At 50.5% G+C, this 13038-nt stretch overlaps 1 protein-coding gene across 8 annotated transcripts in view; it reads right to left on the bottom strand.

The window, feature by feature from the left end:
• The window catches only part of rtkna (rhotekin a), a 38471-nt gene that overhangs the window by 16075 nt on the left and 9358 nt on the right, over nucleotides 1-13038 (bottom strand). The window contains exon 1 of one of the 8 annotated variants that reach the window (XM_029163445.3): nucleotides 9865-11198. The exons of 5 other annotated variants lie outside the window; for them this stretch is intronic. In XM_029163445.3, coding sequence (XP_029019278.1) covers nucleotides 9865-9960 — 96 coding nt within the window. In that variant the 5' untranslated portion in view covers nucleotides 9961-11198. Of the gene's footprint in view, nucleotides 1-898; nucleotides 1277-9864; nucleotides 11199-13038 lie in introns of those variants that run through there. 2 more of the 8 variants (XM_029163447.3, XM_029163446.3) reach the window with 2 other exon arrangements.

Here is a 13038-nt window from a genome sequence, read left to right as displayed (position 1 = left end):
TCAGGGCCGGCAGTCGGGCAGTCGCACTACAAGAAATGAAAAAACAAATGGGACGAGTGGCTGTCACACACGCTCAGGCTCAGTTCCTGCAGCTCTGTGTGAGTCTGTGTGTGTTGCAGCAGTGGACGTGATGGACTGCTTCCTAAAACAACGTCCAAGATACAGTAGTGCACGTTGATTGACATCCGCGGAGTCTGGTCAAAACACAACACAAAAAGCATAATTATGATGAGCATGGCGGCGCTCTTCTTTTGACATGTGAGGGAAAAGGCTGAAGACTGAGGGATTCAAGTCATTACTGCAGTCATAGCCCACAGTTGTCACAACGCTTCCACTCTCAGACACTGTGACATTACATCACCGGGGGGAAAACATCAAACTCAGACTCGCTGCTCACAGTAGAGAAATAAAGCCAAGGTATTTAACATGACAAATAGTTTCTATTATTACTGTAGAAGCAGCACATCCTGCAACTGCACTCTGTACCAGTCCCGTGCAACACAGGCACCATTTGTGGATTCACCGTCGTCTTTTTCCACTCTTCCATAATCTCCTTACAGTCAGAAAGGAACAGCGTGAGAAGCGGCGTGATGGTCACGGAAGAGTTCTATGATTGGCTGAATCGGCTGCGAGCCGAATTCATCCAAACATGCGAGCGGCTCAAAATACGCCCTGGTTATGTTCGAGCGACAACGGAGGGGGTGAGAGAATAACGCGGACACTTTAAAAATGACGGTGCCGACTTTCCGGAGTTACAGTAACAATCTGTCGCCTGGACTCCGTCTAACGCCGCGACGCGTTACGTTAAGTCCTTCAATGATTGGCTGAATGACGACTGAACAACACGTTCCGTGTTTTAGTTTAGTCCACATCGGGATCGACCGCACAGCACGCTCACCTTTTGATTCTTGGAGTTGTTCATCCTTTCCCGAGAGGAGCGCTCCGCGTCCCAACTCGCGCGAATCGGCAGCGCTGGCGCTTTACGCAACACCGGGGTCCGTTCACCGCCCCGCACGCCCCATGAATTAGGCACCCTTAACTCAGATTTTCCCTCGGAGGCTCCTCCACTTACAGAGATAAAATGCCCCCTAACGGGTCCGCAAGGCGCAGCCGGCCGTGACGCTCACAACTTAGGAATCGGCGCAGGAACCGCAAGCTCCGCTCTTGACAATTTGCGCATCTCTCCGACGTGTCGCCATCAGCATCTTGACGATCGCTCGCTGTTGTCGTTTTCCAAGCAGCTCCAGAGATCCGGTCCCATTTCACTCACACGACTGCCAGCGCACGGGAGGACAAAGACTGACCGGCTGCTGGACCAACCGAGAGCCGCTTCTGAGGAGGCGGGTGTGCCCGTGTGTGTGTGCGTGTGCGCGCGCGCGCTAATCTGCGTGTTGATGCACGCAACCGGGGATAGTGAACAGTCATTTAACACAGGGGCGAAGCTGTGCCCAGCGACCTCCGGGGGGTCCTCGAGGAGCATCCAGGGGGTGGGGAGCAATTTTAGAAAGAAAACTAGTGTCATGCAGCAGGAATGCCTTCAATTAGAGGATGCAGCCGAGGTGATACTTAGCGCAGAGGTTTGTGTACTGTACACACACACACACACACACACACACACACACACACACACACACACACACACAATCGCAGTCTTTCATTTGCCATGTGCCGTCATGGACACAAACAAAATGGCAACGCGCAGCCCAAAGGGTTGTGGCCATAGTTTGAAGTGGGCTGCCAGTGTGTCAGTAAAATCCACAGCGGCTGCTCGGTGCCTCCACCACCCACAGTGGGGGGGGCTTATTCTTTATTTAAGTTATGACTCAACTTTCTTTTCCCACCAGGCACTCGTCAATACGCTGTTTGCACGGCTGCACGCTACAAGCAAAACATGGCAGTTTCCCACGCAGCCGCTCGTCCGCGTCGCCAACGTGCTGCTGAAAAACGGCTCGTCAGCAACGGCGTCTTCTACATCACTGCCGTTGTTCCAAGAAGGGAAAGCACTCAAGTGCTGTTAGTTTAATAATGACTGCGATAAATCTGCCCGGCAGTGGAGGAGCGGTAACAACGGCCCCTCCATGCAGAGACCTGCAGCTCAAGCACAGCAGGTAGCGCCCAGGTTTGTTATATGAAGCTCTATTAGGAATAGATGTCTCCCACTATATAGAAAAACCTTATTAGGACTTTTTCAGTATGAACAATGCTACACTGTACACAAAGGCAATTATTATTGTCTGTGCTCACGCAGTTCAATTCCTCATTCCTTCTGTCAGTCTCTTTCTGACCTCCTCTAAATACTGTCTGGCTCAAACGTGCCCACCGGGAAGTTGTTGTGCAGCCGAGTGTGGCGCCGTGTCAAGGAGTGATGTATGATAGTGATTTGTGGGGCAGGTGAAAGAACTAGATTTAAGTGGGGGAATAAAAAAATAAAAAAATAGTGGCCAGGGTGACTTCGCAGATTAGAAGTTGTGCTTTAGGGAACCTGAACTGAAAAAAAAGCTATTAACGACGGATAATGTATTTTTCAACCACAAGGAAGATATGAGAATGAATTCCTGTAGAAAATAACTGTTAGGCGTTAAAGGGTGTTCCCATTTTCACTACATACCAACAAACACAAATGAATGTGATCTCAGCAGTGATCTCAGTATTAGCGCAACATTTGTTTTTGTTTTTCTTGTTGTTTATTGTTTGAGAGTGAGCTGAGAAGCAGGATAAGATGATGCAGAGATGCAGCAGCTGACGTGTAGGAGGATCTGAATGGAGGAGGAGGAGAGAGTCGGTCTGTGGGCAGCCTGAGCTAAAAGCACCAGAGCAGCGGAGTGGAACAGTACATGTGTGCATCTGGGCAGGAGAGCGCTGCCCTTCAGCTGCAACCGAAGGCCAGGGCGTCCACTGTACCGGTGGAGCAGAGGACACGCCCCCAGGAAGCAAAAGCATCAAACAACAGCAACGTTGGCGTTCAACATATCCTTCATTGCCTCAGTATCTCTCAGCCTTCTCATTTAAAACCTCCCTTTGCGCCTGTGTGTGTAGACCTGTGCAACAAAAACAAGATGAGTCCTGATAACGCTGGACTTAGAGCTGTAAATATCCCAGAGCTAATCAGATTAAGGTTTCACCAGCTCGTATCTGTGCCAGGGAAGTGCTGTCGGAGACAAATTTGCCCTCGCAGCTCGACGTGGGGTTCATTCCGCGCAGGTAAACAGAGGGAAAATAGGGCCTGGGAAATCTGTGTGCATTCTAACACCACATAAGAACCTGGATACAAGCGCTCCGCTTCAGGTTTCCCTGCTGAATGACTCAGTGGGAGCAGCTGAATGAATAATAGCATCATTCCCCAGTGTCATCACACTGAGGAATCTCCAGCCAGACCACAGGACCTACTCACCCTCTCCCTCTCTCAGCGCTTCCTATAGACTCGCTGACAACAGTGTTTTTCCATCAGTACTCATCTGCCTTCGTTCTTGACTAAAATCACTTCCTTCCTATAAACAAATCTATAAATACAAGTAGCCACGTCTCTTTATGAAGACGACACAAAGGCAGGATAATCTGTTTATCAAATTAAATGCTGAAAAGTAAAGCCTCGATTCCAGGACACAGAGAATGAAGAATTATTTCTTTTTCTTTTAAGAGCATAAAAATACATTATTATCCTACATTACTATTTACACTGTTATTATGTGTTTAACACAATGCGGTGAAAAAGCAATTTACTTGCTGGTCAGCCCCCTGTTGGCCACACAGGGAATAGCACCATCTGCAGAGACTGAGGAGGGACCGTTGAATTCCTGACTCGACTCTCACTGCTGAGCTACGCTTTGTGTGGAAAACCCTGTGTCCAGACACGCTGATGTGTTGTAGGACACGCGGCGGATTCCAGATTAGTCTAATCACAGGGAGGCACAGGCAAACCTCACATGTTATGTCAGACTAACATTTAACAACAAATGAATATGTGGTATTTGTGTTTGCCAGACATTAGCTGTGTGTGGTTGTTAATTGGACTTAATGCATGATTACATACTGAGCAGGGGATCAGCCAATCACATCATCCCACTCATCCTCAAAACCGATAGGAACTCCTGTCTAGTTTCTTAGCTCACTGTGAACGGCATTAAATGGTTTAACCTGCCGGTGCCGAGGTGAGAAAAGGTTCCTCCACTGACTCATAAACACTCCTCGCCTCCGACAACCTGAAGAGGCTCTACAGCACAAGTCTCAGTGGTGAACGGGGCGCCGTGGCAGATAACGGAGCAGAGGTGTGTGCGCTAATCTGTGTGAGAGAGCAGAAAAGGGCAACGGGATACAATCACAACACACGATGACAGCATTTCGACACACACCCACACACAGAAACAGCCTCAACTCCCAACGCGGCCCAGAGCTTTTGATGTTAACATGACATCATCCAGTAAAGATTCTCTAACCCCAATCTCTATTTTTTTTTTTTTTTGTGAGGCGGTGCAGCACTGCCTTGCCTTTCAACACGTCGTACCACAACCAGAGACCTCTGTCAGCAGCCTTGGCCCTCACATGCTCCTCAGCTCGGGCCGCAGCTCCTGCCAAGACGCCGCTGAGCCGTGGAAATTCCCCCGTGACGGTTGGGTTTTCCTCACCACCTCAGCCATCCGTCCTCCCAAGGCTACAGGCATACGACAACAGATGTCACGCTAGCGTTGCCTTTCCGGGCTCCTGTTACAGAGACAACGGAGACCTCAGCGGGTGCTGTGGGGCCGTCTGCCCCAGTGTGAACACAACTGCATCGCATCACCTTAAACAGTGACGAGGCAGAACGGCAGAACACACACACACACACACACACACACACACACACACACACACACACACACACACACACACACACACACACACACACACAGTCACCGCAGTGATTCAATTAAACACACAACGTTCGACGTTCGTTATGGTTACAAAAACTACAGAGGACAGTACTATGAGAGGAATGCGCCTCAGACAACAGACTGGGAAGCACCGCGGCCTCCGCCCACTCTCGCTTGCAAGCTCACTGTATAATACCAGTCCTGAGGTGAACTTAAGGCTCGAAGATCAGAAGGAGAAAGATAAACACAAAGAAAGAGACTGAAATTATCCCTGGATACTGCAGAAAAACCCCATGAAAGGCGCAGAAAATCATAAAGCGTCTACATGAACCGTAAACTTGCGAGATCCAAACCCAGTTCATCTCGGCGCTAACAAACAGCGCAAATTGCCTCCACATGGGCCGACGCGAACGCGGGACCTCCAGGCTCCATTAGGCGCATTAGCAAACGCCGCTTTGAGCGCGGGTTTGCACACGCGTTCAAAGGCAAACGTCTGATTAAACCGTCTGCAGCTCCCCGGCGTGCTCAGATGTTGTTCATTACGCGCTCCGCAGAAGGAATACAACATTTTTAATAACTCCACTTGAAAACAGTCGCTGGCGAGCGGTCGCCACGGAAAGTCAAACACGTAGCTTTAAATCCAGTTTGTGCTGATTTGAATAACGCCTCCATCCCGGCGGCTTTGGTGCTTCCCATTTTCTTTGCCGGGGTCTCCGTGCATGTGCAGGTAAAAGCAGAGCGTGTGTGTAGGGGGGGGGGTGGGATTAAAAGAAAGGCGACACTGAGGGGTGAGATGAAGCTGTGAGGAGATAAGGGCCCGAAGGTGGAGGCAAAAGTGAAGAAACAGCCGGGGGGAGTCGGTGGGAGTGGGGTCAGTGTTTCTGACGGCGTTTTCTCCTGCCTCGCGCCCACTGTTATTGAAAGGAAACCTGCTGAGGCCACAGCATCTTCCCGGTTCCCCTCGTACACACAGTCCCTATTCAGCCCTGCGCCGCTGCTAATAGCCACCGCATGGGCGAGGCCCGGTTTGAGAGGCGAAGGGCGGACTGGGATGCAAAGGTGAGGCGGTGGTTAAGGTTGTAGGAAGCAGCAGGCTGGAGGGAAGAGGGCTGAAGGAGCGACGGGCGGGCGTGTGTGTGCGATGCCATACAAAGCCCTCCTTCTCCTCTGCACACACACACACACACACACACACACACACACACACACACACACACACACACACACACACACACACACACACACACACACACACACACACACACACACACACACACACACTGTGCTAGCTGTTGGTGCCCAGCACTGGAACCTGCTGCAGCCTCCATGGTACAGTCTCCAGAGGCCAAGCAGCCACAGTAAACAGACTAAAACCCAAACAACACTGCAGCTAAACACAAGGATTCCTGTTCTGCCCCATGCAGGACTCTTCTGTCACCGGATCGCACCTTCGGCATTAGTTAGTTGCCATTTGACAGTATTCACCCACACACACTGAAAGCATTCAGGGGCGTTGTGGAGGAATGCGCTTTGGCTCAGACACGGCTGCACGTCCTCCAGGGCACCTTCCACTGCCGCGAGCCGCTGTGGTGTAACACAGGCTGCCTAAACAGCGGTCCAGCTGAACCAACATACACGCCCCCCTGCTGAGGGACGCACACGCGCACAGGTTCGAACGGCCCAATGCGTCCTGGAGCAAAGGGAAGACCGGTGCGGACTTTAATGCTGAAATGAGAAACTCCTCACAAGGGAAGAAGAATGTAAAATTATCATTTAATATTAATAATATGAAAAGACAGAAAAAAGGTTTTAAAGCATGACGTGTATGCATGTGAACGGGCTGACTCATTACTGATCTGATGCTGCTTCCACTGATCTGAGTTCAAGTGAAGAGAGGCTGCATAAATAGCAGCTAATGGATATTTTAGGCCTTTCCAGAACCTGCACAAACATCCGAGGCATGGCCCCCGCCTAAGATTAGGGTTTGGGGGGCGTGTGAGAGGTCAAGCATGGGTCCTGGGTGAGGCCGCCCATCCTCCGGGGTCAAATGTTGAGCTACCGCCACTTTAGCATGTTAGCGTTAATGTGTCTGAGATTAATTTGGCAACTTATCGTCCAGACAAGAGGCACGATAATCATGAACCTTAAAAGCACAAGAACAAATGAGGACACTGATGTTTACAGTGAAATCTTAGACGCTAACAAGTGTTGTTGAACTACTGTAATTTGTTGCGTCTGAGCACAGTTACACCTCCCAGTTTGCGTCCCACAGCTTCAACCAACAGCGAGGGCTCAGTTTTTCATTTGACCATCTCAGGACACGGTCCAAAAGGGAATCAAGATGATATCTCCGCCTAATGCCCAAGACTGCGTCCCCTCTCAGCGAGTCCGGGCTATTCTGACCCAGTGAGGTCAGCACACAAACACACACTGGCACACAGAGAGACGCATTGTACTTCCACAAACAATGAGTGACTTACTCAACAAATCGCTCGACACAAATCCTGCTTTTATAACTTAAACCAGTGACATCATAAACCCCCTGCACAAGTTGAATGTCGACATTTAACGCCGGCAAAGATGTGATCGGTGCACGGCGAGGCCGGTGTGAAGGCTAAAATTAGACCACGGGTGAAAAGTGTCCATCCACGGCGGGCTATCGGTGGAGAGAAGGAAAGGGACAGAGGGTTTGAGCCTGAGAAGGCAAACGAGTCCGGAAACGAGATGAAAGGAGCGGAAAGCAGACGGACATTAAGTATAAAGTAAATAGGGAAATAAAGGTTTGTATATCGGAGTCTGTGGTGACAGGAAACAGCGTGCGTGTGTCTATTAATGGCAGGAGGCTTCATGTCACCGTGCATTCTCTCCCAGGATGCCGTCATTACACAGCCCTGCTTCCTGTTTCCTCTCGGCTGCCGCTTCCTTTGGGGGTCTGAGCTGCGTTTTGGTGGCAAAAACCTTCACATGCTGCATGCGACTAACGCAAAGAACACAGCGGCGAAACAGCGGCGAAACAGCGGCGAAACAGCGGCGCGCAGCAGGGCCGGGAACGCCGTCATCCAAACAGACTTGTTAGAACCTGTGGAGGAGGAAAGCTGCTTCCTCAGCTGCTTCCTACTCGCCCAGCAATCATGTCTCAGGAATGCTGGGGGCCGAGAACATGCAAGGTCTTCACACCAATTCATTTTCAACATTCATGTGTTTTTACAAAGTAATTTTGTTTTAGTTTTCCAGGGTTAATGTGATGCTGTTCATCTTTAGTGTAGGTGTATGAAGAACTCTACTAACAGGCGTTCCTATTATTTGGTCCACCCAATTCAAATCACGCAGGGTATAAATAATGCAAGTCACTTACCAGCGGCACAAAGTGCCGCCTCAATAAGCAACTACATGCTGTAACCAGAGAAAAAGAGGAGCAGAGCGTAACAACTACAAATCGTTGTGAGCCAACGCCATGTTTGTGAAAGGCCCTGCAGCAAAAACCCTGCGTACCGGTGGGCCGGGCCGGGCAGCGCCGCTACATACAAAGCATCCCTGTCTCATGAACCCACCCCGGCAGAGGAGACACGGGGGCGCAAGGGGAACAGGGAGGCCGAGCATGCCAGTGAATATATGAGCAGACAAGCGCTGAATATGGGAATAAATCTGTACTGCTGACTTGGTGCCGCAGAGCAAGGCAGCTTTGCAGTGACCCTCACTTCTGACCTGAAGGAGGACAAACAGCAGCGCATTCCTGTCTGTGAAAAAGCATTTACTAAAATACAACTAGACAACAGACCCAGCACCCATTTTCAACATTCCTGTGTAATGCGCTAAATCCAATAATCAGACAAGGCAGCGCTTCCCAGACTGTGATCCAGTTGCGAGGAGGGTCTGTGACGGGAACAGGCCCGTCACTGCTCCATGAACTTGTGGGTGAAACCGTATTGCGACTGCTGTTGGTGGCGGCGTATGTCGGCTCACTTCAATGCAAACATGCCAGCGACAGAAACAGAAGACGGCTTCTGCCAGATGAAGCTGGCAAAACACGCGTGTTGATTCGTCATTGAGTCCCACGTGATGAAGGGGGCACAAACAGGACCTCGGCGCATGGACATGACGCCAGAGCGCCAGCAGGTACCACACGCCAGCGAGCGATATCGTTTTACATATGCAGCTCTCGCTCATGTCGCACAGCTGAAGGTCTTTTGGACTCCATTTCAGTTGACACAGCGAGAAAACGCGCTGTTTTTCACCTCTAAGCAGCTGCAGCGCAGACAGTCAATATCTTTTCAGCATGTGGGGCCTGGAAATAGGAGCGTACTCGAATTTTTCCCCTTTGACGCTTCTGTAACACTTCCAACAGCCGTCCGAATTACACACACACACACACACACACACACACACACACACACACACACACACACACACACACACACACACACACACACACACACACACACAGATCAGCCAGTGGTGGGAAGGGTCCTAATGAACGATCTCTGATCTCGGCCTCAGAACACAACATTAGGCTGCACAGCCACACAGAGACTCACACACACTCCCACTGGGACTTATGAGGCCCATATGCGCAGCTGTGGACTGTGTGTGAACCCCAGTAAGAAAAGGGGAGGGGGGGGGCATGCACTGTTGTTTTCTGTTAGCGGTCAGTGGGAGCTTTGCCATCTATAAAGGGAGAGACAACACCAGCGTCAGTTGTTGTTTGCCACACAGACTTTTTGAACCAAGCCCTGTGTAAACGCTACAACGTACTATGGCACAGCTGCAGATTCAGCAACAGTGATGCAGGTCACCAATGAGATTGTGTGTGTGTGTGTGTGTGTGTGTGTGTGTGTGTGTGTGTGTGTGTGTGTGTGTGTGTGTGTGTGTGTGTGTAGAGGAGTATGACTTGTGTATTAGTGAGCCTACATCAGAATCAAGAAAAACATACATTAAGCCCCCCAACACACACACACACACACAGCCCAAATACAAGCAACAGATAACAACGTGACGGTCAACTGCGACAGACTTTTACCTGTAAACTCAGCGCAATCTGACGAATATACATCATGTTCAAATCCTCCAATATCCACAGTTTCTCCTCCATGTTTGCGAATCCGTCCACGGGCATCCTTCAGACAAAGATCCACAGCAGTACACGGCTCAATCCGCAGCTTCCTGGCCGAGAAAGTTCATTCCGAGTGTGTCCCGCGGAGCCGCGACGCGCACCTTCAGCGCGTGGAAAAGTTCCGCCGCTCATCCAAAACACGGAACCCCACGCAGGCGGGCGGAGGTGCGGCGCCTCGCAGCATCGGCCGCACTGTGGTAACCCCGTCCATAAAACCTCCCCCGGCCCGGGTACGGGGCGTATTCTCCGTCTTCGCTTCGCTCCGGCCAACAAAGATCCTTTCAAACTCCCACAGTCAACACCCAGATGCAGCGGGGGAAGAATGGAGCCGTTTAAAAATGCAGCTCGCCTCTTTGTGTCCCCGGCTGTGAATGAGGCTGTGCTCTGTGCGACAACGGACCCGTCCGCAAAAGGGCATCGCCTCCACGGGAGTGATCGACTGCGCCTCGACCCTCTCCGACCCGCGGCTAAATTAACTCCGGCGCGCGTCTGGCGGTGGTATTGAACTTTAAAAAAAAAGGAGAACAGAGAAGATTACTGTAGCCGCCCCACGCCCTAAACAAATAAGCAGCGAACACCGCAGGGCGCGCGCCTGGCGGGTGAACTTTTATCTAAGCAGGTAATTTAGAAATTAAAAAAAAAACAAGTGTTATACATAAAAAACAACATTTATTGTTATAATATGTGTGATATAAGATCTGATCAAGATCAAAAGCGAATCCCAGCCTTCTGCGCGTTTTTACTGCTGCCACCGATAAAGTAGGTCAGTGTCACAAGCACACGGCGATTTCAACGTTTATTTCTAAGCACGGATCCTCCGCGTCGACGCGCAGTCTTTAAACGGCCTCTCTTGGCAATTACGATTGCATTCCGTACAAATATGAGAGGCCGGGGACGCGTCAATTCCCACAGATGTGGAAGTTAGATGTTCCAAAAGAGTATAATGTAGATGTTCTTCTGGCAACAAAAAGCGAAAAGGCAAAGTGAGTCTCCGTTCCCAGCGTTCCAGCTGTTCGGCGGCCAGGTTCCTCTGGCCGCACTTAACTGCGCGACTTTCAGCCGTAAACTTTGCTGCTGATCGCGTCTCTGTCTCCTGGGAGATGAGTTCAGAGCCGAGCAGTCTGTGCTCCTCGGACTTTATATGAGAAATAGCCCCGAACATCCACTCCGCTGTGCGCTCCGTGCGCGTCGAACGCGGACCTCTCCCGCGTGAGCGTAAACCGTCCCAGTGGCGATGGGGACCTGGCAACACGAGGCCAAGCCCACCACCCATCAGGAAACCGCACTCACACTGCGCACTGCCGAACCCACATTAATTACAACACACGTCCCGCGGCTGTTCGCCGACACAGCAGAGGATTTGAGGGGAGGCCAGTGGATGAAAAACCACAGCTCCCGGTACGGAACCAGATTAAGAGCGGGGATGATTTATTTGAACACGCTTTACACGACGTTTGGAGCCAACATTCTGCGCACACGGCCATATGGCGCACTTTTTTTTTTCACGCAGACACACTGGGAAAACAAAAGTAGCTGTAAAAGCCCTTTCACCCCAGCGGCGAGCAGGAGAGGAGCCAGAGAGGCCAGGAGCACGCTGGGTGACCCCCTCCTCAAAGAAAAGCCTCCACCCTCAGAGCCTAAATCACCCAGCTGATCTGTCTCAGATAAAAACAGAGACAGACGAATAGAGATTTATTGTTCCTGAAGTGGAAAGAGAAATACAGTAGCAGAGGTGACTGGGTGTACATTCATATCCAGTCTACTCCCTTTGAAAGTGGATCTGGCATGCTACTGGACTGGAAAAATATCCACCTAATAGGACCTCCGCCACACTGAACACCAGCCAACCCGAATTATTTTAAAGTGGGCTCAAAGTCTTAAACAAAGCAACACAGTATGTTTTTATACAGCTGTTCTCGTTTGATAGACGTGGATGTTAAAAAAGAAAGCCAGCAGAACGATTGATTGTTCCCAATGTCACCCAATGAATGGAGCCTTTGTAGTCCCTCCATTACACCTGTAGCAGCTCTCTGAAGCAGAACATGCTGCAGGTAAATATACCTGAAGTAAAACACGACAACGAACCAGGCTGACGCCTTCTGACGAAGGGGCCGGAGGCTGAACGCGAGCAGGCGGGAAACAGCTATTATCTCAGTGACAGCATCGCGCCGCTGGGCCAGGATCCACAGATCCAACTCTGGGCCCAACCAGGATTCTGCTCCGTTGGATGGTGATGACGAGGGCCAGATGTGCTGCCTTCACAGACAGGTTAAAGGGTGAATATCACATGTCTCTATACTGTACAGTAGGTGTAACGCATCATGCATTCCCTGTAACACAATGTCCCCGCGGCGATGGTGTTGGTCCAGACAACCATAGAAACACACACACAAGTCGACCCTTGTGTAACAGGCTCAGAGAGGGTTTTAAGACAATAGCCGGTGCCTTTCTTGTTTCTGAACGGATGTGTGGAGGAATATGGAAAACTTCCGGTACAGGCACCTAATCAGCTGGAGGAAACTCGCTGGAGGGGTCAAGTCGCTGGTGCGGTGCCAGTGAGGCACTGTAGGCGAGTGTTCTATGTGCAGTTTTTGCAGCCGAGAACAAAAATACAGATTTTATCAATTTTCTATTCATCATCAACACGCCATTCATCTGGCTGAGGTAGTGTGGGCACACATTGAATGCTGACCTCTGCCCTGCGCAGACTTATTTTACAGCAAATATGTCCAGTAGTTCAGTTCCAGATGTAGTTTCCTGAAAGAAATACGCCTGCTACACAGCGACACATTAATGACCACTTTCAATGTATCTGTCGGACGAGCGTGGCCTCATTGACGGCGCTTTTTATGTTTGCACTGAAGGTTAAAGTCTTATCTGCACCGCGGCACAAAGGGAGGCAGGAGAGCAGGGAACCATGAGAGGCCTCCAGGCCCCAAAGCACAACAAAGAACCTGCCTGAATAACCTCCACATCAGATCCTGTGTGAAAACTGACCCGCACCCAGACTCCTGCTACCACACACACACACACACACACACACACACACACACACACACACACACACACACACACACACAC

Source organism: Betta splendens, chromosome 9 (genome assembly GCF_900634795.4).
Source record: "Betta splendens chromosome 9, fBetSpl5.4, whole genome shotgun sequence".
NCBI classification, from domain to species: Eukaryota; Metazoa; Chordata; class Actinopteri; order Anabantiformes; family Osphronemidae; genus Betta; species Betta splendens.
The sequence above is the reverse complement of the archived record's forward strand: the minus strand, read 5'-3'. Positions and strand labels throughout refer to the sequence as shown.